We start from the raw sequence: 24,306 nt of genomic DNA on the forward strand, positions 1-24,306 counted from the left end.
TATACCTTGTTTCTGTGAGCTGAGATGTAATTAGAGGAGTAGCCACCACCTGACCAGTGGGAGTAACAAAACCCCTGGTCAGGAAACTTCTAGAGAGCAGTCTAATCTAGTTAGACAGGAAGACAGACTCAGAAGAGTCAGTGCAGCCAGCACACCGGACCAGAGCAGGAGAGCTCAGCTCTGTAGTGAGTTAGACAGTGATGAACCATCCTACCTTCAAGGGTGATACCTGAAGCAACCCAGGACAAGCTGAAGCATCTTTCCAGGACACAGCTATCTTCCAGCCTGCCCATTGCATCCAGGCTGATGATCTCTATCCTGTGGCTCCCTCCAACTGCATCTCCAGCCTTCTACCATCCTGTTAAGGCATGTTGCTACGGTTCCTGTCGGTTCCAATAAAGAACTGTAAGTTGTTTTTGTTCAACGTCTGCCTCCGTCTGGTCCCTGCTACTACAGCAGTCACCATCACGGGCACCCTATCCACCACACTGGGACTCATACTCCAGACCCCAAAGGGTTGCCCGCAATAGCAGCCTCTCCCTCATCATTTCTTGCCAACACCACCCTGCTGGAGACCATACCAAGCACCGTGACACTAGCGTGCCTAGGCCGCAACCGCCAGCCACTCAGGTACTGCAGGCCCCGGCTGACTCCAGGCCCCAAGACAAGGCTAGGCCCCGGTGGGGGATGTTGCACATGCTGCCGGGATCGCACGGCCAGAACGCTGCAAACCGGGAGTGAACACAGCATGTCAGATCAGTCCCGGTTTGCAGCGTTCGTGCCATGCAGCATGCGTTGCGAGTGTGATGCGAGTTCATCCTTAGTGCCTTAGTGATATCAGTTGGGAAAAAAGTTGGAAAAACCGTGGTTGAATTTACAGGCGGTACCCTACTTAAGGTCACCCGACTTACAGATGACCTCTAGTTACAGACAGACACCTCTGCCCCGTGTGACCTCTGGTGACCTCTCTGGATGTTACTATAGCCCCAGACTGCACTGATCAGCTGTAAGGTGTCTGTAATGAAGCTTTATTGATAATCCTTGGTCCCATTACAGCAAAATATTTTGAACCTCCAATTATCACTGGGTCAAAAAAATTTTTTTGTCTGGAGCTACAATTATAAAATATACAGTTTTGACTTACATACAAATTCAACTTAAGAACAAACCTATGGAACCTATCCTGTACGTAACCCGGGGACTGCCTGTATGACCTTTGTCTCCGGTGCCGGGTGGTGGTTATCGGTAAAGATGTCGTGTGCTTTCGATACCGTTGTCTTGTGTGTTTGAAAATATAATAAATTATATTTTTTAAATTTAATAAAAAAGTAACTTTTCCATGTAAATTCATGTTCCGCAGTAAAGCAACGTTATGATTTTCCTTTTCATAAGGTTTTGCAGCGTCCTGAGCGCGGTGATGTTGGGTGGCACTTGCCCATGACGAGTCCTGGATCCGGCCAGAGCGACCACGTCAGCGCGGTTACTGCATTGTCTTTGTTGCTGGTTTATCTGCTCCTCGTTCTTCTCCTATTCTCATGGGACACGGTCACTAACAATGAACAATGGGTTTTGCGATGAATTCTTTGGACATTCTGAAGATCCGGTGTCTTTGTTTGAACTCTAAATAAATATCTTATCTAAGACAATAGGCAATAAAAGTAGAACGTGTGCCGAATGTTCAGGCTGAGAGCAACATTCAGATCTTTGCGTGAAGTTGATTCTTCGGTCCAGAAGATGTTCTGTGCAGTCTCGTTATTAGTCCTGATCCAGGCAACGACGACCTCCCAACTAGGAATTGATATTAACATTGGTGGATCTTTGGACATATGGGGAAACGTACAACGGTGTCCTCTTGGGACCAAAGCCCGAGGATTCATGATAAAGGTAACGTAGACGCATAGTGTAAGCTTTAGCAGATAAGGAAAATTCAAAATGGAGGAAGGGAATTAGTGGAACTGATATCATCAGATTTTATTTGCAGTTTTGTATATTTATTTGTGACCGATGATCATTGTGGCCTGAATGTCTAAGTCAATTGTTTTCAGTTCTGTTCTGCTTTTCTTTAAATGACAATGGGGGAGATTTATCAAGCTGTCTAAGTGTAAGAATGTGCTTAGTTGTTCATGGTAACCAATTACAGCTCCCCTTTAAAATATTCATGAACACTGGTGAAATGAAAACTGAGCTGTCATTGGTTGCACATTCTTAAACTTAGACAGGTTGATAAATCTCCCCCAATCTCTTTACATATGATAACACTTTTTACGTAGATGTTTTAATGACATGTAAGATGAGAACTTGATAAAAATTTGTGAGCCAAAAAATGACCACAAAGGGGAAGTAATAAGCTTTTTTGTCATTCTTAGTTAGTTAAAACTCTTACTAAAAACTGTTATAAACATGTGCAGCACCAGCCCATCCCCTTTCCTATTTTCAGCTACAAATGCAGAGGGTGCATGTACTTTGGGAGCTGTAAGCCAAGTCTTTCCTGCGGTTTCTTCATATTCTGCCTTCGGTTGACAGGATGGAGGGGGACACACACATCAAGCACCTGCCCTGTATACTTGTGCATAAGACGAGTTTTTCAGCACAAAAAATGTCCTGAAAGACATCACCTCGGGTTATACACGAGTGTATACAAGAATAAACTTCCATACTCACCTTCCCATGCTGCCCGATGCTTCTCGTGGCTCCTCTTCCTTCAGCTCTTCATCTGTAACAAAGCGTCCACGCACTCTGCTGCAGGGCATTTCATTACTAGGGGCTCTGCTGCAGAACATTTCATAACTAGGGTCTCTACTGCAGGGGATTTCATTACTAGGGGATCTGCTGCAGGGCATTTCATTACTAGGGGATCTGCTGCAGGGCATTTCATTACTAGGGGCTCTGCTGCAGTGCATTTCATTACTAGGGGATCTGCTGCAGGGCATTTCATTACTAGGGGCTCTGCTGCAGGGCATTTCATTACTAGAGGCTCTGCTATGGGGCATTTCGTTACTAGGGCTCTGCTGCAGTGCATTTCATTACTAGGGGATCTGCTGCAGTGCATTTCATTACTAGGGGATCTGCTGCAGTGCATTTCATTACTAGGGGATCTGCTGCAGTGCATTTCATTACTAGGGGCTCTGCTGCAGGGCATTTCATTACTAGGGGCTCTGCTGCAGGGCATTTCATTACTAGGGGCTCTGCTGCAGGGCATTTCATTACTAGGGGCTCTGCTGCAGGGCATTTCATTACTAGGGGCTCTGCTGCAGGGCATTTCATTACTAGAGGCTCTGCTGCAGGGCATATCATTACTAGGGGATCTGCTATAGGGCATTTCATTACTAGGGGCTCTGCTGCAGGGCATTTCATGACTAGGGGCTCTGCTATAGGGCATTTCATTACTAGGGGCTCTGCTGCAGGGCATTTAAATACTAGGGGCTCTACTGCAGAGCATATCATTACTAGGGGGGTCTGCTGCAGGGGATTTCATTACTAGGGGCTCTTCTGCAGGGCATTTCATTACTAGGGGCTCTTCTGCAGGGCATTTCATTACTAGGGGCTCTGCTGCAGGGCATAACATTACTAGGGGCTCTTCTGCAGAACATTTCATTAATAGGGGCTCTGCTGCAGGGCATAACATTACTAGGGGCTCTGCTGCAGGGCATAACATTACTAGGGGCTCTGCTGCAGGGTATAACATTACTAGAGGCTCTGCTGCAGGGCATTTCATTACTAGGGGCTCTGCTGCAGGGCATTTCATCACTAGGGGTCTGCTGCAGGATATTTCATCACTAGGGGGTCTGCTGCAGGGCATATCAATACTAGGGGGGTCTGCTGAAGGGCATTTTATTACTAGAGGCTCTGCTGCAGGGCATTTCATTACTAGGGGCTCTGCTGCAGGGCATTTCATTACTAGGGGGTCTGCTGCAGGGCATTTCATTACTAGGGGGTCTGCTGCAGGGCATATCAATACTAGGGGGGTCTGCTGCAGGGCATTTTATTACTAGAGGCTCTGCTGCAGGGCATTTCATTACTAGGGGCTCTACTGCAGAGCATATCATTACTAGGGGCTCTGCTGCAGGGCATTTCATTACTAGGGGCTCTACTGCAGAGCATATCATTACTAGGGGCTATGCTGCCGGGCATTTCATCACTAGGGGTCTGCTGAATGGGATTTCATTATTAGGGGTCTGCTGAAGGGCATTTCTTTACTAGGGGCTCTGCTGCAGGGCATTTCATAACAAGGGGCTCTGCTGCAGGGCATTTCATAACAAGGGGCTCTGCTGCAGGACATTTCATTACTAGGGGGTCTGCTGCAGGGCATTTCATTACTAGGGGCTCTGCTGCAGGGAATTTCATTACTAGGGGCTCTGCTGCAGGGCATTTCATTACTAGGGGCTCTGCTGCAGGGCATTTAATTACTAGGGGTCTGCTGCAGGACATTTCATCACTAGGGGGTCTGCTGCAGGGCATATAAATACTAGGGGGGTCTGCTGCAGGGGTTTTCATAACTAGGGGCTCTGCTGCGGGGCATTTTATTACTAGAGGCTCTGCTGCAGGGCATTTCATGACTAGGGGCTCTGCTATAGGGCATTTCATTACTAGAGGCTCTGCTGCAGGGCATTTAAATACTAGGGGCTCTACTGCAGAGCATATCATTACTAGGGGCTCTTCTGCAGGGCATTTTATGACTAGGGGCTCTGCTGCAGGGCATTTCATTACTAGGGGCTCTGCTGCAGGGCATTTCATTACTAGGGGCTCTACTGCAGGACATTTCATTACTAGGGGCTCTGGTGCAGGGCATTTCATTAACAGGGGCTACGCTGCAGGGCATTTCATTACTAGGGGTCTGCTGCAGGGTATTTCATTACTAGGGGTCTGCTGCAGGGCATTTCTTTACTAGGGGCTCTGCTACAGGGCATTTCATTACTACAGGCTCTGCTGCAGGGCATTTCATTACTAGGGGCTCGGCTACGGGGCATTTCATTACTACGGTGTCTGCTGCATGACATTTCATCACTAGGGGGTCTGCTGCAGGGCATTTCATTACTAGGGGGTCTGCTGCATGACATTTCATTACTAGGGGCTCTGCTGCAGGGGATTTCAATACTAGGGGCTCTGCTGCAGGGGATTTCAATACTAGGGGGTCTGCTGCAGGGGTTTTCATTACTAGGGGCTCTGCTGCAGGGCATTTCGTTACTAGGGGTCTGCTACAGGGGCTTTTCATTACTAGGGGCTCTGCTGCAGGCCGACTGGCTGTACTAATACCTTAGCCCAACTTAAATACACCCGTCTCACAAAAACCCTAAAATGAAGAAAAAAGGTTGGGGTCGGCCACAGCTTTATTGCTAACAGTAAATAATATCCCAGATCTGTGATGAAACCCAGACCTTTTACCCAAATTTCACCTTGCATGCCAGGCCCCGCCTCCACGGGGGCATGTCCTAGTTGGTCTGTCAAGTGATTTGGGGTAAAACCGAGAGGCTACAACTCCTATCATAACTGCCCCGCGAATCACCGGCCTCAGAAGCCGCGTACCGGCGATTTGCGGGTTCACAACTAAAATCCCTATCGCAGGCCCCAGCAGTACCCGACAGAGGGGGGAGTGGCGGAGGAGGGGGTGGGGTGAATGAGTGTAAAGCGGGCAGTGTGATGTTTGGTGCAGGCGGCTGCGCCGCCAATATCACTTGTGAGGGTTGGGAGGACTCCTGAGGCTGGGCAGATGGTGCTACATTTGGAGAGCTGGCCCCCAGCCTTAACCATCTAGCTGCCAAGCTATTTGGGTGGAGGGCCAGCAGGGGGAGCAGCTGCATCCTGCACTGTGCTCACAGGCACAGCCAGGTTGTCCAGAGGAGGAGATGCGGGAGCAGCTGTGCCTCGCATCCCCTCCCCGCCCGGGGCGACCACCTCTGCCGCTGGCCGACTGCCAGCTGCAGCGGAGGCGCGGCTTTTTGATTTAGCAGAGCGCAGTGTGCGCTCTGCTGCTGGCGGCGCTCGGCTCCGCGTCTTGATGGGGGATGGGCTAAGCCTGCACGGCGCACGACTGCGCCGTGCAGGACGGGCAGCTAACTGAGGGGGAATCGGAGTAGCCGACACGGGAGCAAAAGGATCTGGCTGGACCAACGAGGGGATCAGCCAGCCGGAGCCCTCTCTCCTCAGCTTCTCCTTCAGCAATGCCAATAATGCAGGGTCAGCCATACTTGCGGGGCCAATGACTCTTGAGCGCAGAGCAGTCCAAAGAGGAAGGGCTAGCTCCGCGCTCAAGCTTAAATATCCCCCAGGCCACTGCCACCCAGTGGCCAACTGGGCAACCAATAAGTGACCCGGGTTAAAGGGCAACAGGAGGGGCTGTAAGTTTGGAGGGAAAAAGGAAAAGTCCTTCGGCACCAGCTGGGTAAAAAATCTTCTAAAGTTTATTCATAGCAAAAAAGTTATTAAAAGTGACACGGTGAAAAAATAACTAAACATCATAAAAACATGTTTGTACAAACAGGACTGGACTTAAACAGCCTGCGGGCTGGGCAATTTCATCACTAGGGGGTCTGCTGCAGTGCATTTCATTACTACGGGCTCTGCTGCAGGGCATCTCATCACTAGGGGCTCTACTGCAGGGCATTTCATTACTAGAGGCTCTGCTGCGGGGCATATCATTACTAGGGGCTCTGCTGCAGGGCATTTCATTACTAGAGGCTCTGCTGCGGGGCATATCATTACTAGGGGCTCTGCTGCAGGGCATATCATTACTAGGGGCTCTGCTGCAGTGCATTTCAGTACTAGGGGGTCTGCTGCAGGGCATTTCATTACTAGGGGCTCTGCTGCAGGGCATTTCATTACTAGTGACTCTGCTGCAGGGCATTTCATTACTAGGGGCTCTGCTGCAGGGCATTTCATTACTAGGGGCTCTACTGCAGGGCATATCATTACTAGAGGCTCTGCTGCAGGGCATTTCATTACTAGGGGCTCTGCTGCGGGGCATTTCATTACTAGGGGCTCTACTGCAGGGCATTTCATTACTAGAGGCTCTGCTGCGGGGCATATCATTACTAGGGGCTCTGCTGCAGGGCATTTCATTACTAGGGGCTCTGCTGCAGTGCATTTCAGTACTAGGGGGTCTGCTGCAGGGCATTTCATTACTAGGGGCTCTGCTGCAGGGCATTTCATTACTAGGGGCTCTACTGCAGGGCATTTCATTACTAGGGGTCTGCTGCAGGGCATTTCATTACTAGGGGCTCTGCTGCAGGGCATTTCATTACTAGAGGCTCTGCTGCAGGGCATTTCATTACTAGGGGCTCTGCTGCAGGGCATTTCATTACTAGGGGCTCTGCTGCAGGGCATTTCATTACTAGGGGCTCTACTGCAGGGCATTTCATTACTAGGGGTCTGCTGCAGGGCATTTCATTACTAGGGGCTCTGCTGCAGGGCATTTCATTACTAGGGGCTCTGCTGCAGGGCATTTCATTACTAGAGGCTCTGCTGCAGGGCATTTCATTACTAGGGGCTCTGCTGCAGGGCATTTCATTACTAGGGGCTCTGCTGCAGGGCATTTCATTACTAGGGGCTCTACTGCAGGGCATATCATTACTAGAGGCTCTGCTGCAGGGCATTTCATTACTAGAGGCTCTGCTGCAGGGCATTTCATTACTAGGGGCTCTACTGCAGGGCATTTCATTACTAGAGGCTCTGCTGCGGGGCATATCATTACTAGAGGCTCTGCTGCGGGGCATTTCATTACTAGAGGCTCTGCTGCAGGGCATTTCATTACTAGGGCTCTGCTGCAGGGCATTTCATTACTAGAGGCTCTTCTGCAGGGCATTTCATTACTAGTGACTCTGCTACAGGGCATTTCATTACTAGAGGCTCTGCTGCGGGTCATTTCATTACTAGAGGCTCTTCTGCAGGGCATTTCATTACTAGAGGCTCTGCTACAGGGCATTTCATTACTAGAGGCTCTGCTGCGGGTCATTTCATTACTAGAGGCTCTGCTATGGGGCATTTCGTTACTAGAGGCTCTGCTGCAGGGCATTTCATTACTAGAGGCTCTGCTGCAGGGCATATCATTACTAGAGGCTCTGCTGCAGGGCATTTCATTACTAGAGGCTCTGCTGCAGGGCATTTCATTACTAGAGGCTCTGCTGCGGGTCATTTCATTACTAGAGGCTCTGCTGCAGGGCATATCATTACTAGAGGCTCTGCTGCAGGGCATATCATTACTAGAGGCTCTGCTGCAGGGCATATCATTACTAGAGGCTCTGCTGCAGGGCATATCATTACTAGAGGCTCTGCTGCGGGTCATTTCATTACTAGAGGCTCTGCTGCAGGGCATATCATTACTAGAGGCTCTGCTGCAGGGCATATCATTACTAGGGGGCTCTGCTGCGGGTCATTTCATTACTAGAGGCTCTGCTGCAGGGCATATCATTACTAGAGGCTCTGCTGCGGGTCATTTCATTACTAGAGGCTCTGCTGCAGGGCATATCATTACTAGAGGCTCTGCTGCAGGGCATATCATTACTAGAGGCTCTGCTGCGGGTCATTTCATTACTAGAGGCTCTGCTGCAGGGCATATCATTACTAGAGGCTCTGCTGCAGGGCATATCATTACTAGAGGCTCTGCTGCAGGGCATATCATTACTAGAGGCTCTGCTGCGGGTCATTTCATTACTAGAGGCTCTGCTGCAGGGCATATCATTACTAGAGGCTCTGCTGCAGGGCATATCATTACTAGAGGCTCTGCTGCAGGGCATTTCGTTACTAGAGGCTCTGCTACGGGGCCTTTCATTACTAGAGGCTCTGCTACGGGGCATTTCGGTACTTGTGGCTCTGCTGCATGGGATTTCATTACTAGGGCTCTGCTGCAGGGCATTTCATCACAGGAGATGATGTATCTAGGTGCCAGGGTTCAGGAGTTATAGGTATTTGAATTTGGCCACTGCCCAGACCTTAATAAACATGCACGGGACACGTGCGAATGGGAGGTATATGGCCGTATGGCAGTCATGGAGGAGTTTATGTTGTAGATCAAGAAAGATTTATGGAGAGACGCAGTGTAAGATGTCGGTAGAAGGACTTCTGGCTGGTTTCAGTTGGGGAAGTATCATTAGGGAAGGTCACTTTCTAGCTGGAGTAATTATTGTAAAAGGTTGAGTAATAGAAGCTTTTTTTTTTCAAAAAATTGAGAAATTGTGGTGATTTTAAAAACCTCGGCTCCATTGCTGGTTGTGTTGTGTATTGAAAAATATAATAAAATATTTTTTTTATTAAATTCAGGTTTCTTTACTACACACGATAGCAGGATTTCCCTTCAATAAGGTTTTTCCAGTATCTTGAGCCTGGTGGACCCATCAGAGAAATAGATTCCAAGGAGCCTTCATTCCTCCGTTAATTATTTGGATTTTTTTGGGCCACTTTACATGTTTGTTCACAATTGCAGTTAAAATTGCATCTCGACTGCATCGTAATTCTGGTTGATGTGGCTTTAGGTGCAGCTTCTTAGTTTAACAATTGAACAACATTCCCCATTAGACAATAGGTTCTCGTGTGACACGGTCACTAACAATGGACAAAGGGTTTGCAATGAGTTTGACTTGACATTTTGAAGATTTGTTTATTTTTGTTTAAACCCTGAATTAAAATTTCCCAAGGTTGATATGCAATAAATGTAAAAAAAAAAAAAATTGGTGCCACATATTCAGACTATAAATCCAGAAAGCAAAACCAAAAACATGTCATTTTCAATGTCAGCCCTAAAACTAATAAAACAATAATAAATCCAAAATGATGGTGCGCCTTATAATCCGGTGCGCCTTATAGTCCAAAAAATATGGTATATATCATAGCAGTTAGGCTGCATTCACACGGACGTATGAAAACAGCCGTAAGCTACCCGCACCGTACTGTTTTTTATGGGTTAAATACGGCCACATTCATTACAATGGACAATACGTCCAACTATTTATATTGCAGTCAACACCGTACCGTACCATAGCGTATACTAGTCATATAAATATTTAGAGATGTCCTATTGTATCCCGTATTTCAGTTCCATATGCGCTAGAAGTCTATGGGGACGTATAAAATACGGGTTACATACGGATGAAAAACGTCGCGTATATACGGGGGTAATACGGCACGGAAATACAGGACTGGAGCAATCACACGTTCATGTGAATGCAGCCTTAGAGCAATCCTTACTCAGGGAAGTGAGGCCCTCGATGGAATGGGGTAAACACAGGATACATAAGCTCCGCCCCCTCAGATATCCAAAACCAATTATAACTCAGTATATGAATCAAAACCTAATGTCGTAGACCACGCTTCAGAGAGTGTCATTATCAGTATACATCACCATCAAGTTTTAACACTCTTCCGAAAGTATAATAAAAAAGAGGGTAATGGACAATCCAGGAAGGACCAACACCCCAGACCCAGAGCAACTTTTGGCACTTTTGGCTACTTACATGAAGTTCTCTCTTTCAGTCCAGAAGATGTTATATCACCATTATCATTATATTGTCATTGCAAATGCAGGTAACATGTAAACTCGGGATTGAAATTGGCAAAGGTGGAACAACGGGAAAAGTGACGACTACTAGGACCACAGCAAAAAGAACCACTACAAAGGTACAGTAGATGGACATGGTCCAACCGGATTAGAGAAGTGAAATATAAAGGAAGGGAATTGGTGACACTGATATAATCAGATTATATTCCAAGTAAATTATTTAATGTTGTAGATCAATAAAGATTTATGGAGAGATGGCAGCAGGGGAGGGGGGGGGGGGGTCGGTGGATGGACCACTGGCTGGACCACTGGCTGGTTAGAGTTGGCAAGTTTGGGATGCTGGTGGCATCTGGAAAGCTTCTACGCAGCTTTTACACAGGATTCATTGTAACGAATGGCAACCAATCGCTGCTCCCCGATGATGTCACGGGGAGCGCCAATCTCAACAAAGAAGGTGTTGACCATGTGCTGCCATTTTTTAAATGTCGCCTGAGAGTTAATACTCCTGATCGGTGATAGCACTGATTTCAGTTATTAGCAGAGGGTGTTTGCTGCAATATGCAGAAAACCCAACCTTTGAGCCCATGAGCCCTCTTCATAGATTGGTATGAACGGTACATGTACGGCGCAGAGCATGAAGACGTTAAAATGCAGGATTTCTGAACACATTACTGCAGCCACAAAACCAGAACCTATTTATAAACGGGGAATCTCAGGGTTAACTAAGCACTTTAGAAATATTTATCAGGGCGATGTTTCCAGATTACACCTAGAGGCGGAGACTGGATGAGAGCTGTCAGGTGGCGAGACGCATTTTGGATATTAATTATGCAGACGCGCACACCACATGGATCCACAAGATCTGGAGTCTTTAATTATTTTTTTTAATTCACTTTTATTGGTGGCAGGAATACAGACACAGGCAGGACACAACAAGTCTCACAGGATGCATAGGGTAGAATGTAGGTAACAGAGACAGTATGAAGCATTGATAATATCATGAGTAACATTCCCCACCAGGGCCATGCCTTTTCTTGGGGTCTGGAGGCAGCTGGGGGCACAGAATACCGGAGTGTCTGGCTATTGTAGCCTCAGGCACGCTAGTGTCATGGTGCTTGGTATGGGGAGCGGGACAGCCTGGCAGGTCTCCAGCGGGTGGTTTGTGGAAGAAATACAGAGGGAGGGGCTGATGTACTGGTTCTCTCTGGGGCAGCCCCTGAGTGTCTGTAAGATAAGTCCCTGGGTAATGGATGGGGAGCCCGTGGTGGTAACAGTGGTATCCAGGGATCAGACTGAGACAACGTTGTGCAAATCAGCTCACTCTTATTTATTCAACAGTAGGCAACGGCCAAATGATAGCATATTCAGCAAGCTGGTGAGCTGGTGGGAGGTAGATGGTCCGCATAAAGGTTGTTCACAGTATGGTAGTAACTTCAGGCTGGGCTGGTAGAGATGGGGCTGAATCCAGATGGTGGATGGTGTCGGACAGCTTGCCTTGACACTTCTGTTTCCTGGTATTATGACTGGATGGTAGCTCTGCTGGAGCTGCACTCTAGACCTGATTCTCTATTTACTGACGAGAATCCAAGACCATGTGCTCTCACCCAGCAGGGGTTTATATCCTCTCTTGGTCAGTTGGTAACTCTCTCCAATCAGCTTTCTGCTTCCTTTACAATATCGCAAGAAATACCTTTAGACAAGAACATCTCACATTGTTAGTTCTTGCCTTACCAGGCAGTGGCTACAGCAGCAATTTCTGAGTTCTCCTAGCAGTAGCTTCTGGATGAGTTGCACAGGTGCACCAGATCCTGACATGGACAGGGCGCTTTTCACAACAACTACCTTGCCTATGCATTGGCAGGGGTGTTGCACATGCATCTGGCCCAATCAGGTCAATGACGGGGTCGCGAGATCCACGCCCAAGTCTTTGCTGCCCTCCTACCCTTTTCAGTATTTAAAGAGAGTAGAATAGTAGAAGAGCCTATTGGCCCCAACGGGCCTACAAAATGGGCCTACAAAATGGGCCCTCCCAAGAAATAGAGATGAGGAATGGGAGGGAAAGAAAAAAGTAAAGGGAAAGAAAGTTAGAGAATGAGATGTGGTAAGGGAGGAAAAGGGAAGGAAACAGCAGTGGAGGGGAGGGGGCAACAAAGAGCGAAAAAGAGAAAAAGAAAAAGGGGGCGGCGTTCAGACCAGGGTGGGAGTGACTGGGTAGAGGGAAGGCCCCCTCCGCGTCTCAAAGAGCAGACTTTTGAAAGAGAACCACGGCTGCCAGTGACACTTGACATATTTACCATGGAGGGAGGACGTGAGGTCCTCTGTGTATAATATGATTTACCTTATTAATTGTCATCGGAGGAGGAGTCTTCTTCCACAGTAACGGGTGGAGTCTTCGTTTAACGCCTAAATAAATATTTAAACCACAATAACATGCAAAAAATGTAGAAGAAAATGTGCCGTATGTTCAGACTATAATTTCACTTACATGAAGTTGACTCTTTCAGTCCAGAGGATCTTCTCTGCCGTTACATTATCATTACTAATACAGGAAACAACGACCATCCAGGAAGTGACTGGTGTATCTACAGATTCATGGGAAATCACACAGGAGCCTCCAATAATCACCACAGAGGCACAGGAGATGGATATGGTAAGTGCAACCGGATTAGAGAAGTGAAATATGTAGGAAGGGAAATGGAGAAACCGATAGAATCAGATTTTATTCCAAGTCTCGTATAGGATTTCCAAGCAATAAAGACTCACGTAGCGATGGCGGCTGGGGAGGTCGGTGGACGGACCACTGGCTGGTTTCAGTCGGAAATTGTTGGATGCTCGTGGCATCGGGAAGGCTTAAAATTGCGAAATAATATTTAGGAAGGAAGAAAATATTTTTGAAGAAAAAATAAATCAATAAAAAGACCTCACAGCCCCCGTTACATATAGAAATGATTTGCATTAAACAAAAGTGAAAATCACCACGTAAACCCTGTACATATGTGGAACCACCATGACCAGAACTACTCGGACAGTAAAACAAAACCATTATTGAAACCAAAAAGTATGATTTTTATCTATCTCATCCCACCAAAATAGTGATAAAAACTGATCAAAAAACAAAACAAAAAAGCATTCAGCCCAAACCCCCCGCACCCACCATAGACAAGAAGTGTTATATCTTTTGGGAGATGGTAATTCAAAATGATCAATATTTTCCCCCCGGGTAGGCACAAGGAATCCCCCACAGCGTCCATTCCATTGATACATAACATTATACACAATATGGGCCCACTCAGTATATAGATATCCCCTGAGTGTACCCACTCAGTATATACATCGCCCTTGCACATCCCCACTCTGTATATAGATAGCCCTTGCACATGTCCTCTCTGTATATAGATAGCCCCTGCACATGTCCACTAAGTATATAGATAGCCACAGCACGTGCCCACTCAGTATATAGATAGCCCCTGCACATGTCCACTCAGTATATAGATAGCCCCCCAGCACATGCCCACTCAGTATATACATCGCCCTTGCACATCCCCACTCTGTATATAGATAGCCCTTGCACATGTCCTCTCTGTATATAGATAGCCCCTGCACATGTCCACTAAGTATATAGATAGCCACAGCACGTGCCCACTCAGTATATAGATAGCCCCTGCACATGTCCACTCAGTATATAGATAGCCCCCCAGCACATGCCCACTCAGTATATACATCGCCCTTGCACATGTCCACTCAGTATATAAATAGCTCCTGCACATCCCCTCTCAGTATATACATCGCCCTTGCACATGTCCTCTCTGTATATAGATAGCCCCTGCACATGTCCACTCAGTATATACATCGCCCTTGCACATCCCCACTCTGTATATAGATAGCCCTTGCACATGTCCACTCAGTATATAGATAGCCCCTGCACATGTCCACTCTGTATATAGATAGCCCCTGCACATCCCCTCTCAGTATATAGATAGCCCCTGCACATGTCCACTCAGTATATAGATAGCCCCTGCACATCCCCTCTCAGTATATAGATAGCCCTTGCACATGTCCACTCAGTATAGAGATACCCCTGCACCTGCCCCCTCAGTATGTAGATAGCCCCTGCATGTGCCCTTTCAGTATATAGATAGCCCCTGCATGTGCCCTTTCAGTATATAGATAGCCCCTGCACAAGTCCCCTCAGCATATAGATACCGCTGTACATGTCCACTCAGTATATAGATAGCCCCTGCATGTGCCCTTTCAGTATATAGATAGCTCCTGCACAAGTCCCCTCAGTATATAGATACCGCTGTACATGTCCACTCAGTATATAGATAGCCCCTGCAGGTGCCCTTTCAATATATCGATACCGCTGCACATGTCCACTCAGTACTGTATATAGATAGCCCCTGTACGTGCCCAGTCAGTATATAGATAGCCCCTGCTTGTGCTCACTTCACAAATGGCGGGGTGCCCGTCCATACGGCCTATATGAAAATCTGCCATTGGTGGTAGTGTGATTGGAAATGGGGGGCCCTTAAACACAGTCCCACTAGACCCCTTAAAGGTGGCCCTCGTTTCCACATTAGGTTATATTCTGCAAAATTAGTAGAACTTAAGACAAAACAAATAAATATTGTATTGCTGTAATCATATAAAGAGGTAACATATTCATGAGACTACAAGATAAACAACAACAAATTTACTGAAGTGATGTTTTTTCTACACAAATTCACTTTTGAAAAAAAAGTTAATAAATATGTGTCAATAAGGCATATCCACCCCAAAATAATAAAAATGCATCATCCCATAATAAAAAAACCCCACATGGCAACATCCACATGTGTCCTCCTTCCCTTCTACCCCCGCTGTGTCCATACAACAAGTAACATCCACATGTGTCCTCCTTCCCTTCTACCCCCGCTGTGTCCATACAACAAGTAACATCCACATGTGTCCTCCTTCCCCTCTACCCCCGCTGTATCCATACAAGTAACATCCACATGTGTCCTCCTTCCCCTCTACCCCCGCTGTGTCCATACAAGTAACATCCACATGTGTCCTCCTTCCCTTCTACCCCCGCTGTGTCCATACAAGTAACATCCACATGTGTCCTCCTTCCCTTCTACCCCCGCTGTGTCCATACAACAAGTAACATCCACATGTGTCCTCCTTCCCTTCTACCCCCACTGTGTCCATACAACAAGTAACATCCACATGTGTCCTCCTTCCCTTCTACCCCCGCTGTATCCATACAAGTAACATCCACATGTGTCCTCCTTCCCTTCTACCCCCGCTGTGTCCATACAACAAGTAACATCCACATCTGTCCTCCTTCCCCTCTACCCCCGCTGTGTCCATACAAGTAACATCCACATGTGTCCTCCTTCCCTTCTACCCCCGCTGTGTCCATACAAGTAACATCCACATGTGTCCTCCTTCCCTTCTACCCCCGCTGTGTCCATACAAGTAACATCCACATGTGTCCTCCTTCCCTTCTACCCCCGCTGTGTCCATACAACAAGTAACATCCACATGTGTCCTCCTTCCCTTCTACCCCCCCGCTGTGTCCATACAACAAGTAACATCCACATGTGTCCTCCTTCCCTTCTACCCCCCGCTGTGTCCATACAACAAGTAACATCCACATGTGTCCTCCTTCCCTTCTACCCCCCGCTGTGTCCATACAACAAGTAACATCCACATGTGTCCTCCTTCCCTTCTACCCCCGCTGTGTCCATACAAGTAACATCCACATGTGTCCTACTTCCCTTCTACCCCCGCTGTGTCCATACAACAAGTAACATCCACATGTGTCCTCCTTCCCTTCTACCCCCCGCTGTGTCCATACAACAAGTAACATCCACATGTGTCCTCCTACCCTTCTACCCCCGCTGTGTCCATACAACAAGTAACATCCACATGTGTCCTCCTTCCCTTCTACCCCCGCTGTGTCCATACAAGTAACATCCACATGTGTCCTCCTTCCCTTCTACCCCCCCGCTGTGTCCATACAACAAGTAACATCCACATGTGTCCTCCTTCCCTTCTACCCCCACTGTGTCCATACAACAAGTAACATCCACATGTGTCCTCCTTCCCTTCTACCCCCCCCCGCTGTGTCCATACAACAAGTAACATCCACATGTGTCCTCCTTCCTTTCTACCCCCGCTGTGTCCATACAACAAGTAACATCCACATGTGTCCTCCTTCCCTTCTACCCCCGCTGTGTCCATACAACAAGTAACATCCACATGTGTCCTCCTTCCCTTCTACCCCCGCTGTGTCCATACAACAAGTAACATCCACATGTGTCCTCCTTCCCTTCTACCCCCACTGTGTCCATACAACAAGTAACATCCACATGTGTCCTCCTTCCCTTCTACCCCCCGCTGTGTCCATACAAGTAACATCCACATGTGTCCTCCTTCCCTTCTACCCCCCCCGCTGTGTCCATACAACAAGTAACATCCACATGTGTCCTCCTTCCCTTCTACCCCCGCTGTATCCATACAAGTAACATCCACATGTGTCCTCCTTCCCTTCTACCCCCCCGCTGTGTCCATTCAACAAGTAACATCCACATGTGTCCTCCTTCCCTTCTACCCCCGCTGTGTCCATACAACAAGTAACATCCACGTGTGTCCTCCTTCCCTTCTACCCTCGCTGTGTCCATACAACAAGTAACATCCACATGTGTCCTCCTTCCCTTCTACCCCCCGCTGTGTCCATACAACAAGTAACATCCACATGTGTCCTCCTTCCCTTCTACCCCCGCTGTGTCCATACAACAAGTAACATCCACATGTGTCCTCCTTCCCTTCTACCCCCCGCTGTGTCCATACAACAAGTAACATCCACATGTGTCCTCCTTCCCTTCTACCCCCCGCTGTGTCCATACAACAAGTAACATCCACATGTGTCCTCCTTCCCTTCTACCCCCGCTGTGTCCATACAAGTAACATCCACATGTGTCCTCCTTCCCTTCTACCCCCGCTGTGTCCATACAACAAGTAACATCCACATGTGTCCTCCTTCCCCTCTACCCCCCGCTGTGTCCATACAAGTAACATCCACATGTGTCCTCCTTCCCTTCTACCCCCGCTGTGTCCATACAAGTAACATCCACATGTGTCCTCCTTCCCTTCTACCCCCGCTGTGTCCATACAACAAGTAACATCCACATGTGTCCTCCTTCCCTTCTACCCCCACTGTGTCCATACAACAAGTAACATCCACATGTGTCCTCCTTCCCTTCTACCCCCGCTGTGTCCATACAAGTAACATCCACATGTGTCCTCCTTCCCTTCTACCCCCCGCTGTGTCCATACAAGTAACATCCACATGTGTCCTCCTTCCCTTCTACCCCCGCTGTGTCCATACAACAAGTAACATCCACATGTGTCCTCCTTCCCTTCTACCCCCGCTGTGTCCATACAACAAGTAACATCCACATGTGTCCTCCTTCCCTTCTACCCCCACTGTGTCCATACAACAAGTAACATCCACATGTGTCCTCCTTCCCTTCTACCCCCGCTGTGTCCATACAAGTAACATCCACATGTGTCCTCCTTCCCTTCTACCCCCCGCTGTGTCCATACAAGTAACATCCACATGTGTCCTCCTTCCCTTCTACCCCCGCTGTGTCCATACAACAAGTAACATCCACATGTGTCCTCCTTCCCTTCTACCCCCGCTGTGTCCATACAACAAGTAACATCCACATGTGTCCTCCTTCCCTTCTACCCCCGCTGTGTCCATACAACAAGTAACATCCACATGTGTCCTCCTTCCCTTCTACCTCCGCTGTGTCCATACAAGTAACATCCACATGTGTCCTCCTTCCCTTCTACCCCGCTGTGTCCATACAAGTAACATCCACATGTGTCCTCCTTCCCTTCTACCCCCCGCTGTGTCCATACAAGTAACATCCACATGTGTCCTCCTTCCCTTCTACCCCCCGCTGTGTCCATACAAGTAACATCCACATGTGTCCTCCTTCCCTTCTACCCCCCGCTGTGTCCATACAAGTAACATCCACATGTGTCCTCCTTCCCTTCTACCCCCCGCTGTGTCCATACAAGTAACATCCACATGTGTCCTCCTTCCCTTCTACCCCCGCTGTGTCCATACAACAAGTAACATCCACATGTGTCCTCCTTCCCTTCTACCCCCGCTGTGTCCATACAACAAGTAACATCCACATGTGTCCTCCTTCCCTTCTACCCCCGCTGTGTCCATACAACAAGTAACATCCACATGTGTCCTCCTTCCCTTCTACCTCCGCTGTGTCCATACAAGTAACATCCACATGTGTCCTCCTTCCCTTCTACCCCGCTGTGTCCATACAAGTAACATCCACATGTGTCCTCCTTCCCTTCTACCCCCCGCTGTGTCCATACAAGTAACATCCACATGTGTCCTCCTTCCCTTCTACCCCCGCTGTGTCCATACAAGTAACATCCACATGTGTCCTCCTTCCCTTCTACCCCCCGCTGTGTCCATACAAGTAACATCCACATGTGTCCTCCTTCCCTTCTACCCCCGCTGTGTCCATACAAGTAACATCCACATGTGTCCTCCTTCCCTTCTACCCCCGCTGTGTCCATACAAGTAACATCCACATGTGTCCTCCTTCCCTTCTACCCCCCGCTGTGTCCATACAACAAGTAACATCCACATGTGTCCTCCTTCCCTTCTACCCCCCGCTGTGTCCATACAACAAGTAACATCCACATGTGTCCTCCTTCCCTTCTACCCCCGCTGTGTCCATACAACAAGTAGCATCCACATGTGTCCTCCTTCCCTTCTACCCCCACTGTGTCCATACAACAAGTAACATCCACATGTGTCCTCCTTCCCTTCTACCCCCGCTGTGTCCATACAACAAGTAACATCCACATGTGTCCTCCTTCCCTTCTACCCCCCGCTGTGTCTATACAAGTAACATCCACATGTGTCCTCCTTCCCTTCTACCCCCGCTGTGTCTATACAAGTAACATCCACATGTGTCCTCCTTCCCTTCTACCCCCGCTGTATCCATACAAGTAACATCCACATGTGTCCTCCTTCCCTTCTACCCCCCGCTGTGTCCATACAACAAGTAACATCCACATGTGTCCTCCTTCCCTTCTACCCCCCGCTGTGTCCATACAAGTAACATCCACATGTGTCCTCCTTCCCTTCTACCCCCCGCTGTGTCCATACAACAAGTAACATCCACATGTGTCCTCCTTCCCTTCTACCCCCCCCGCTGTGTCCATACAAGTAACATCCACATGTGTCCTCCTTCCCTTCTACCCCCCCGCTGTATCCATACAATAAGTAACATCCACATGTGTCCTCCTTCCCCTCTACCCCCCGCTGTGTCCATACAAGTAACATCCACATGTGTCCTCCTTCCCTTCTACCCCCCGCTGTGTCCATACAAGTAACATCCACATGTGTCCTCCTTCCCTTCTACCCCCCCCCCCGCTGTGTCCATACAACAAGTAACATCCACATGTGTCCTCCTTCCCTTCTACCCCCCGCTGTGTCCATACAAGTAACATCCACATGTGTCCTCCTTCCCTTCTACCCCCCGCTGTGTCCATACAAGTAACATCCACATGTGTCCTCCTTCCCTTCTACCCCCGCTGTGTCCATACAACAAGTAACATCCACATGTGTCCTCCTTCCCTTCTACCCCCCGCTGTGTCCATACAAGTAACATCCACATGTGTCCTCCTTCCCTTCTACCCCCGCTGTGTCCATACAACAAGTAACATCCACATGTGTCCTCCTTCCCTTCTACCCCCGCTGTGTCCATACAACAAGTAACATCCACATGTGTCCTCCTTCCCTTCTACCCCCGCTGTGTCCATACAAGTAACATCCACATGTGTCCTCCTTCCCTTCTACCCCCACTGTGTCCATACAACAAGTAACATCCACATGTGTCCTCCTTCCCTTCTACCCTCCGCTGTGTCCATACAACAAGTAACATCCACATGTGTCCTCCTTCCCTTCTACCCCCACTGTGTCCATACAACAAGTAACATCCACATGTGTCCTCCTTCCCTTCTACCCCCACTGTGTCCATACAACAAGTAACATCCACATGTGTCCTCCTTCCCTTCTACCCCCGCTGTGTCCATACAACAAGTAACATCCACATGTGTCCTCCTTCCCTTCTACCCCCACTGTGTCCATACAACAAGTAACATCCACATGTGTCCTCCTTCCCTTCTACCCCCCGCTGTGTCCATACAAGTAACATCCACATGTGTCCTCCTTCCCTTCTACCCCCCCCCCCGCTGTGTCCATACAACAAGTAACATCCACATGTGTCCTCCTTCCCTTCTACCCCCGCTGTATCCATGCAAGTAACATCCACATGTGTCCTCCTTCCCTTCTACCCCCCCGCTGTGTCCATACAACAAGTAACATCCACATGTGTCCTCCTTCCCTTCTACCCCCGCTGTGTCCATACAACAAGTAACATCCACGTGTGTCCTCCTTCCCTTCTACCCTCGCTGTGTCCATACAACAAGTAACATCCACATGTGTCCTCCTTCCCTTCTACCCCCGCTGTGTCCATACAACAAGTAACATCCACATGTGTCCTCCTTCCCTTCTACCCCCGCTGTGTCCATACAACAAGTAACATCCACATGTGTCCTCCTTCCCTTCTACCCCCCGCTGTGTACATACAACAAGTAACATCCACATGTGTCCTCCTTCCCTTCTACCCCCGCTGTGTCCATACAAGTAACATCCACATGTGTCCTCCTTCCCTTCTACCCCCACTGTGTCCATACAAGTAACATCCACATGTGTCCTCCTTCCCTTCAACCCCCACTGTGTCCATACAAGTAACATCCACATGTGTCCTCCTTCCCTTCTACCCCCGCTGTGTCCATACAACAAGTAACATCCACATGTGTCCTCCTTCCCCTCTACCCCCCGCTGTGTCCATACAAGTAACATCCACATGTGTCCTCCTTCCCTTCTACCCCCGCTGTGTCCATACAAGTAACATCCACATGTGTCCTCCTTCCCTTCTACCCCCCGCTGTGTCCATACAAGTAACATCCACATGTGTCCTCCTTCCCTTCTACCCCCGCTGTGTCCATACAACAAGTAACATCCACATGTGTCCTCCTTCCCTTCTACCCCCGCTGTGTCCATACAACAAGTAACATCCACATGTGTCCTCCTTCCCTTCTACCCCCGCTGTGTCCATACAAGTAACATCCACATGTGTCCTCCTTCCCTTCTACCCCCCCGCTGTGTCCATACAAGTAACATCCACATGTGTCCTCCTTCCCTTCTACCCCCGCTGTGTCCATACAAGTAACATCCACATGTGTCCTCCTTCCCTTCTACCCCCGCTGTGTCCATACAAGTAACATCCACATGTGTCCTCCTTCCCTTCTACCCCCCGCTGTGTCCATACAAGTAACATCCACATGTGTCCTCCTTCCCTTCTACCCCCGCTGTGTCCATACAACGAGTAACATCCACATGTGTCCTCCTTCCCTTCTACCCCCCGCTGTGTCCATACAAGTAACATCCACATGTGTCCTCCTTCCCTTCTACCCCCGCTGTGTCCATACAACAAGTAACATCCACATGTGTCCTCCTTCCCTTCTACCCCCGCTGTGTCCATACAAGAAGTAACATCCACATGTGTCCTCCTTCCCTTCTACCCCCCGCTGTGTCCATACAACAAGTAACATCCACATGTGTCCTCCTTCCCTTCTACCCCCGCTGTGTCCATACAACAAGTAACATCCACATGTGTCCTCCTTCCCTTCTACCCCCGCTGTGTCCATACAAGTAACATCCACATGTGTCCTCCTTCCCTTCTACCCCCCCGCTGTGTCCATACAACAAGTAACATCCACATGTGTCCTCCTTCCCTTCTACCCCCCGCTGTGTCCATACAACAAGTAACATCCACATGTGTCCTCCTTCCCTTCTACCCCCCGCTGTGTCCATACAAGTAACATCCACATGTGTCCTCCTTCCCTTCTACCCCCCGCTGTGTCCATACAACAAGTAACATCCACATGTGTCCTCCTTCCCTTCTACCCCCCGCTGTGTCCATACAAGTAACATCCACATGTGTCCTCCTTCCCTTCTACCCCCCGCTGTGTCCATACAACAAGTAACATCCACATGTGTCCTCCTTCCCTTCTACCCCCCGCTGTGTCCATACAACAAGTAACATCCACATGTGTCCTCCTTCCCTTCTACCCCCGCTGTGTCCATACAAGTAACATCCACATGTGTCCTCCTTCCCTTCTACCCCCGCTGTATCCCTACAACAAGTAACATCCACATGTGTCCTCCTTCCCTTCTACCCCCACTGTGTCCATACAACAAGTAACATCCACATGTGTCCTCCTTCCCTTCTACCCCCCGCTGTGTCCATACAACAAGTAACATCCACATGTGTCCTCCTTCCCTTCTACCCCCGCTGTATCCCTACAACAAGTAACATCCACATGTGTCCTCCTTCCCTTCTACCCCCACTGTGTCCATACAACAAGTAACATCCACATGTGTCCTCCTTCCCTTCTACCCCCCGCTGTGTCCATACAACAAGTAACATCCACATGTGTCCTCCTTCCCTTCTACCCCCGCTGTATCCCTACAACAAGTAACATCCACATGTGTCCTCCTTCCCTTCTACCCCCCCCGCTGTGTCCATACAAGTAACATCCACATGTGTCCTCCTTCCCCTCTACCCCCGCTGTGTCCATACAAGTAACATCCACATGTGTCCTCCTTCCCTTCTACCCCCGCTGTGTCCATACAAGTAACATCCACATGTGTCCTCCTTCCCTTCTACCCCCCGCTGTTTCCATACAAGTAACATCCACATGTGTCCTCCTTCCCTTCTACCCCCGCTGTGTCCATACAAGTAACATCCACATGTGTCCTCCTTCCCTTCTACCCCCCGCTGTGTCCATACAAGTAACATCCACATGTGTCCTCCTTCCCTTCTACCCCCCGCTGTGTCCATACAAGTAACATCCACATGTGTCCTCCTTCCCTTCTACCCCCGCTGTGTCCATACAACAAGTAACATCCACATGTGTCCTCCTTCCCTTCTACCCCCACTGTGTCCATACAACAAGTAACATCTACATGTGTCCTCCTTCCCTTCTACCCCCCGCTGTGTCCATACAAGTAACATCCACATGTGTCCTCCTTCCCTTCTACCCCCGCTGTGTCCATACAACAAGTAACATCCACATGTGTCCTCCTTCCCTTCTACCCCCACTGTGTCCATACAACAAGTAACATCCACATGTGTCCTCCTTCCCTTCTACCCTCCGCTGTGTCCATACAACAAGTAACATCCACATGTGTCCTCCTTCCCTTCTACCCCCGCTGTATCCATACAAGTAACATCCACATGTGTCCTCCTTCCCTTCTACCCCCGCTGTGTCCATACAAGTAACATCCACATGTGTCCTCCTTCCCTTCTACCCCCCCGCTGTATCCATACAACAAGTAACATCCACATGTGTCCTCCTTCCCATCTACCCCCGCTGTGTCCATACAACAAGTAACATCCACATGTGTCCTCCTTCCCATCTACCCCCGCTGTGTCCATACAACAAGTAACATCCACGTGTGTCCTCCTTCCCTTCTACCCCCGCTGTGTCCATACAAGTAACATCCACATGTGTCCTCCTTCCCTTCTACCCCCGCTGTGTCCATACAACAAGTAACATCCACATGTGTCCTCCTTCCCTTCTACCCCCCGCTGTGTCCATACAAGTAACATCCACATGTGTCCTCCTTCCCTTCTACCCCCGCTGTGTCCATACAA

At 48.8% G+C, this 24,306-nt stretch overlaps 1 protein-coding gene across 1 annotated transcript in view; it reads left to right on the forward strand.

Moving 5' to 3' along the window:
- The first annotated feature begins 1,542 nt into the window (after positions 1-1,542).
- Positions 1,543-24,306, forward strand: part of LOC140125815 (uncharacterized) — a 136,294-nt gene continuing 113,530 nt past the window's right edge. The window contains exons 1-3 of the mRNA XM_072144685.1: positions 1,543-1,884; positions 10,513-10,605; positions 13,035-13,136. Of these exons, the coding sequence (XP_072000786.1) occupies positions 1,675-1,884; positions 10,513-10,605; positions 13,035-13,136 (405 nt within the window). The 5' untranslated portion in view covers positions 1,543-1,674. The remainder of the gene's footprint in view (positions 1,885-10,512; positions 10,606-13,034; positions 13,137-24,306) is intronic.

Source organism: Engystomops pustulosus, chromosome 4 (genome assembly GCF_040894005.1).
Source record: "Engystomops pustulosus chromosome 4, aEngPut4.maternal, whole genome shotgun sequence".
NCBI lineage: Eukaryota > Metazoa > Chordata > Amphibia > Anura > Leptodactylidae > Engystomops > Engystomops pustulosus.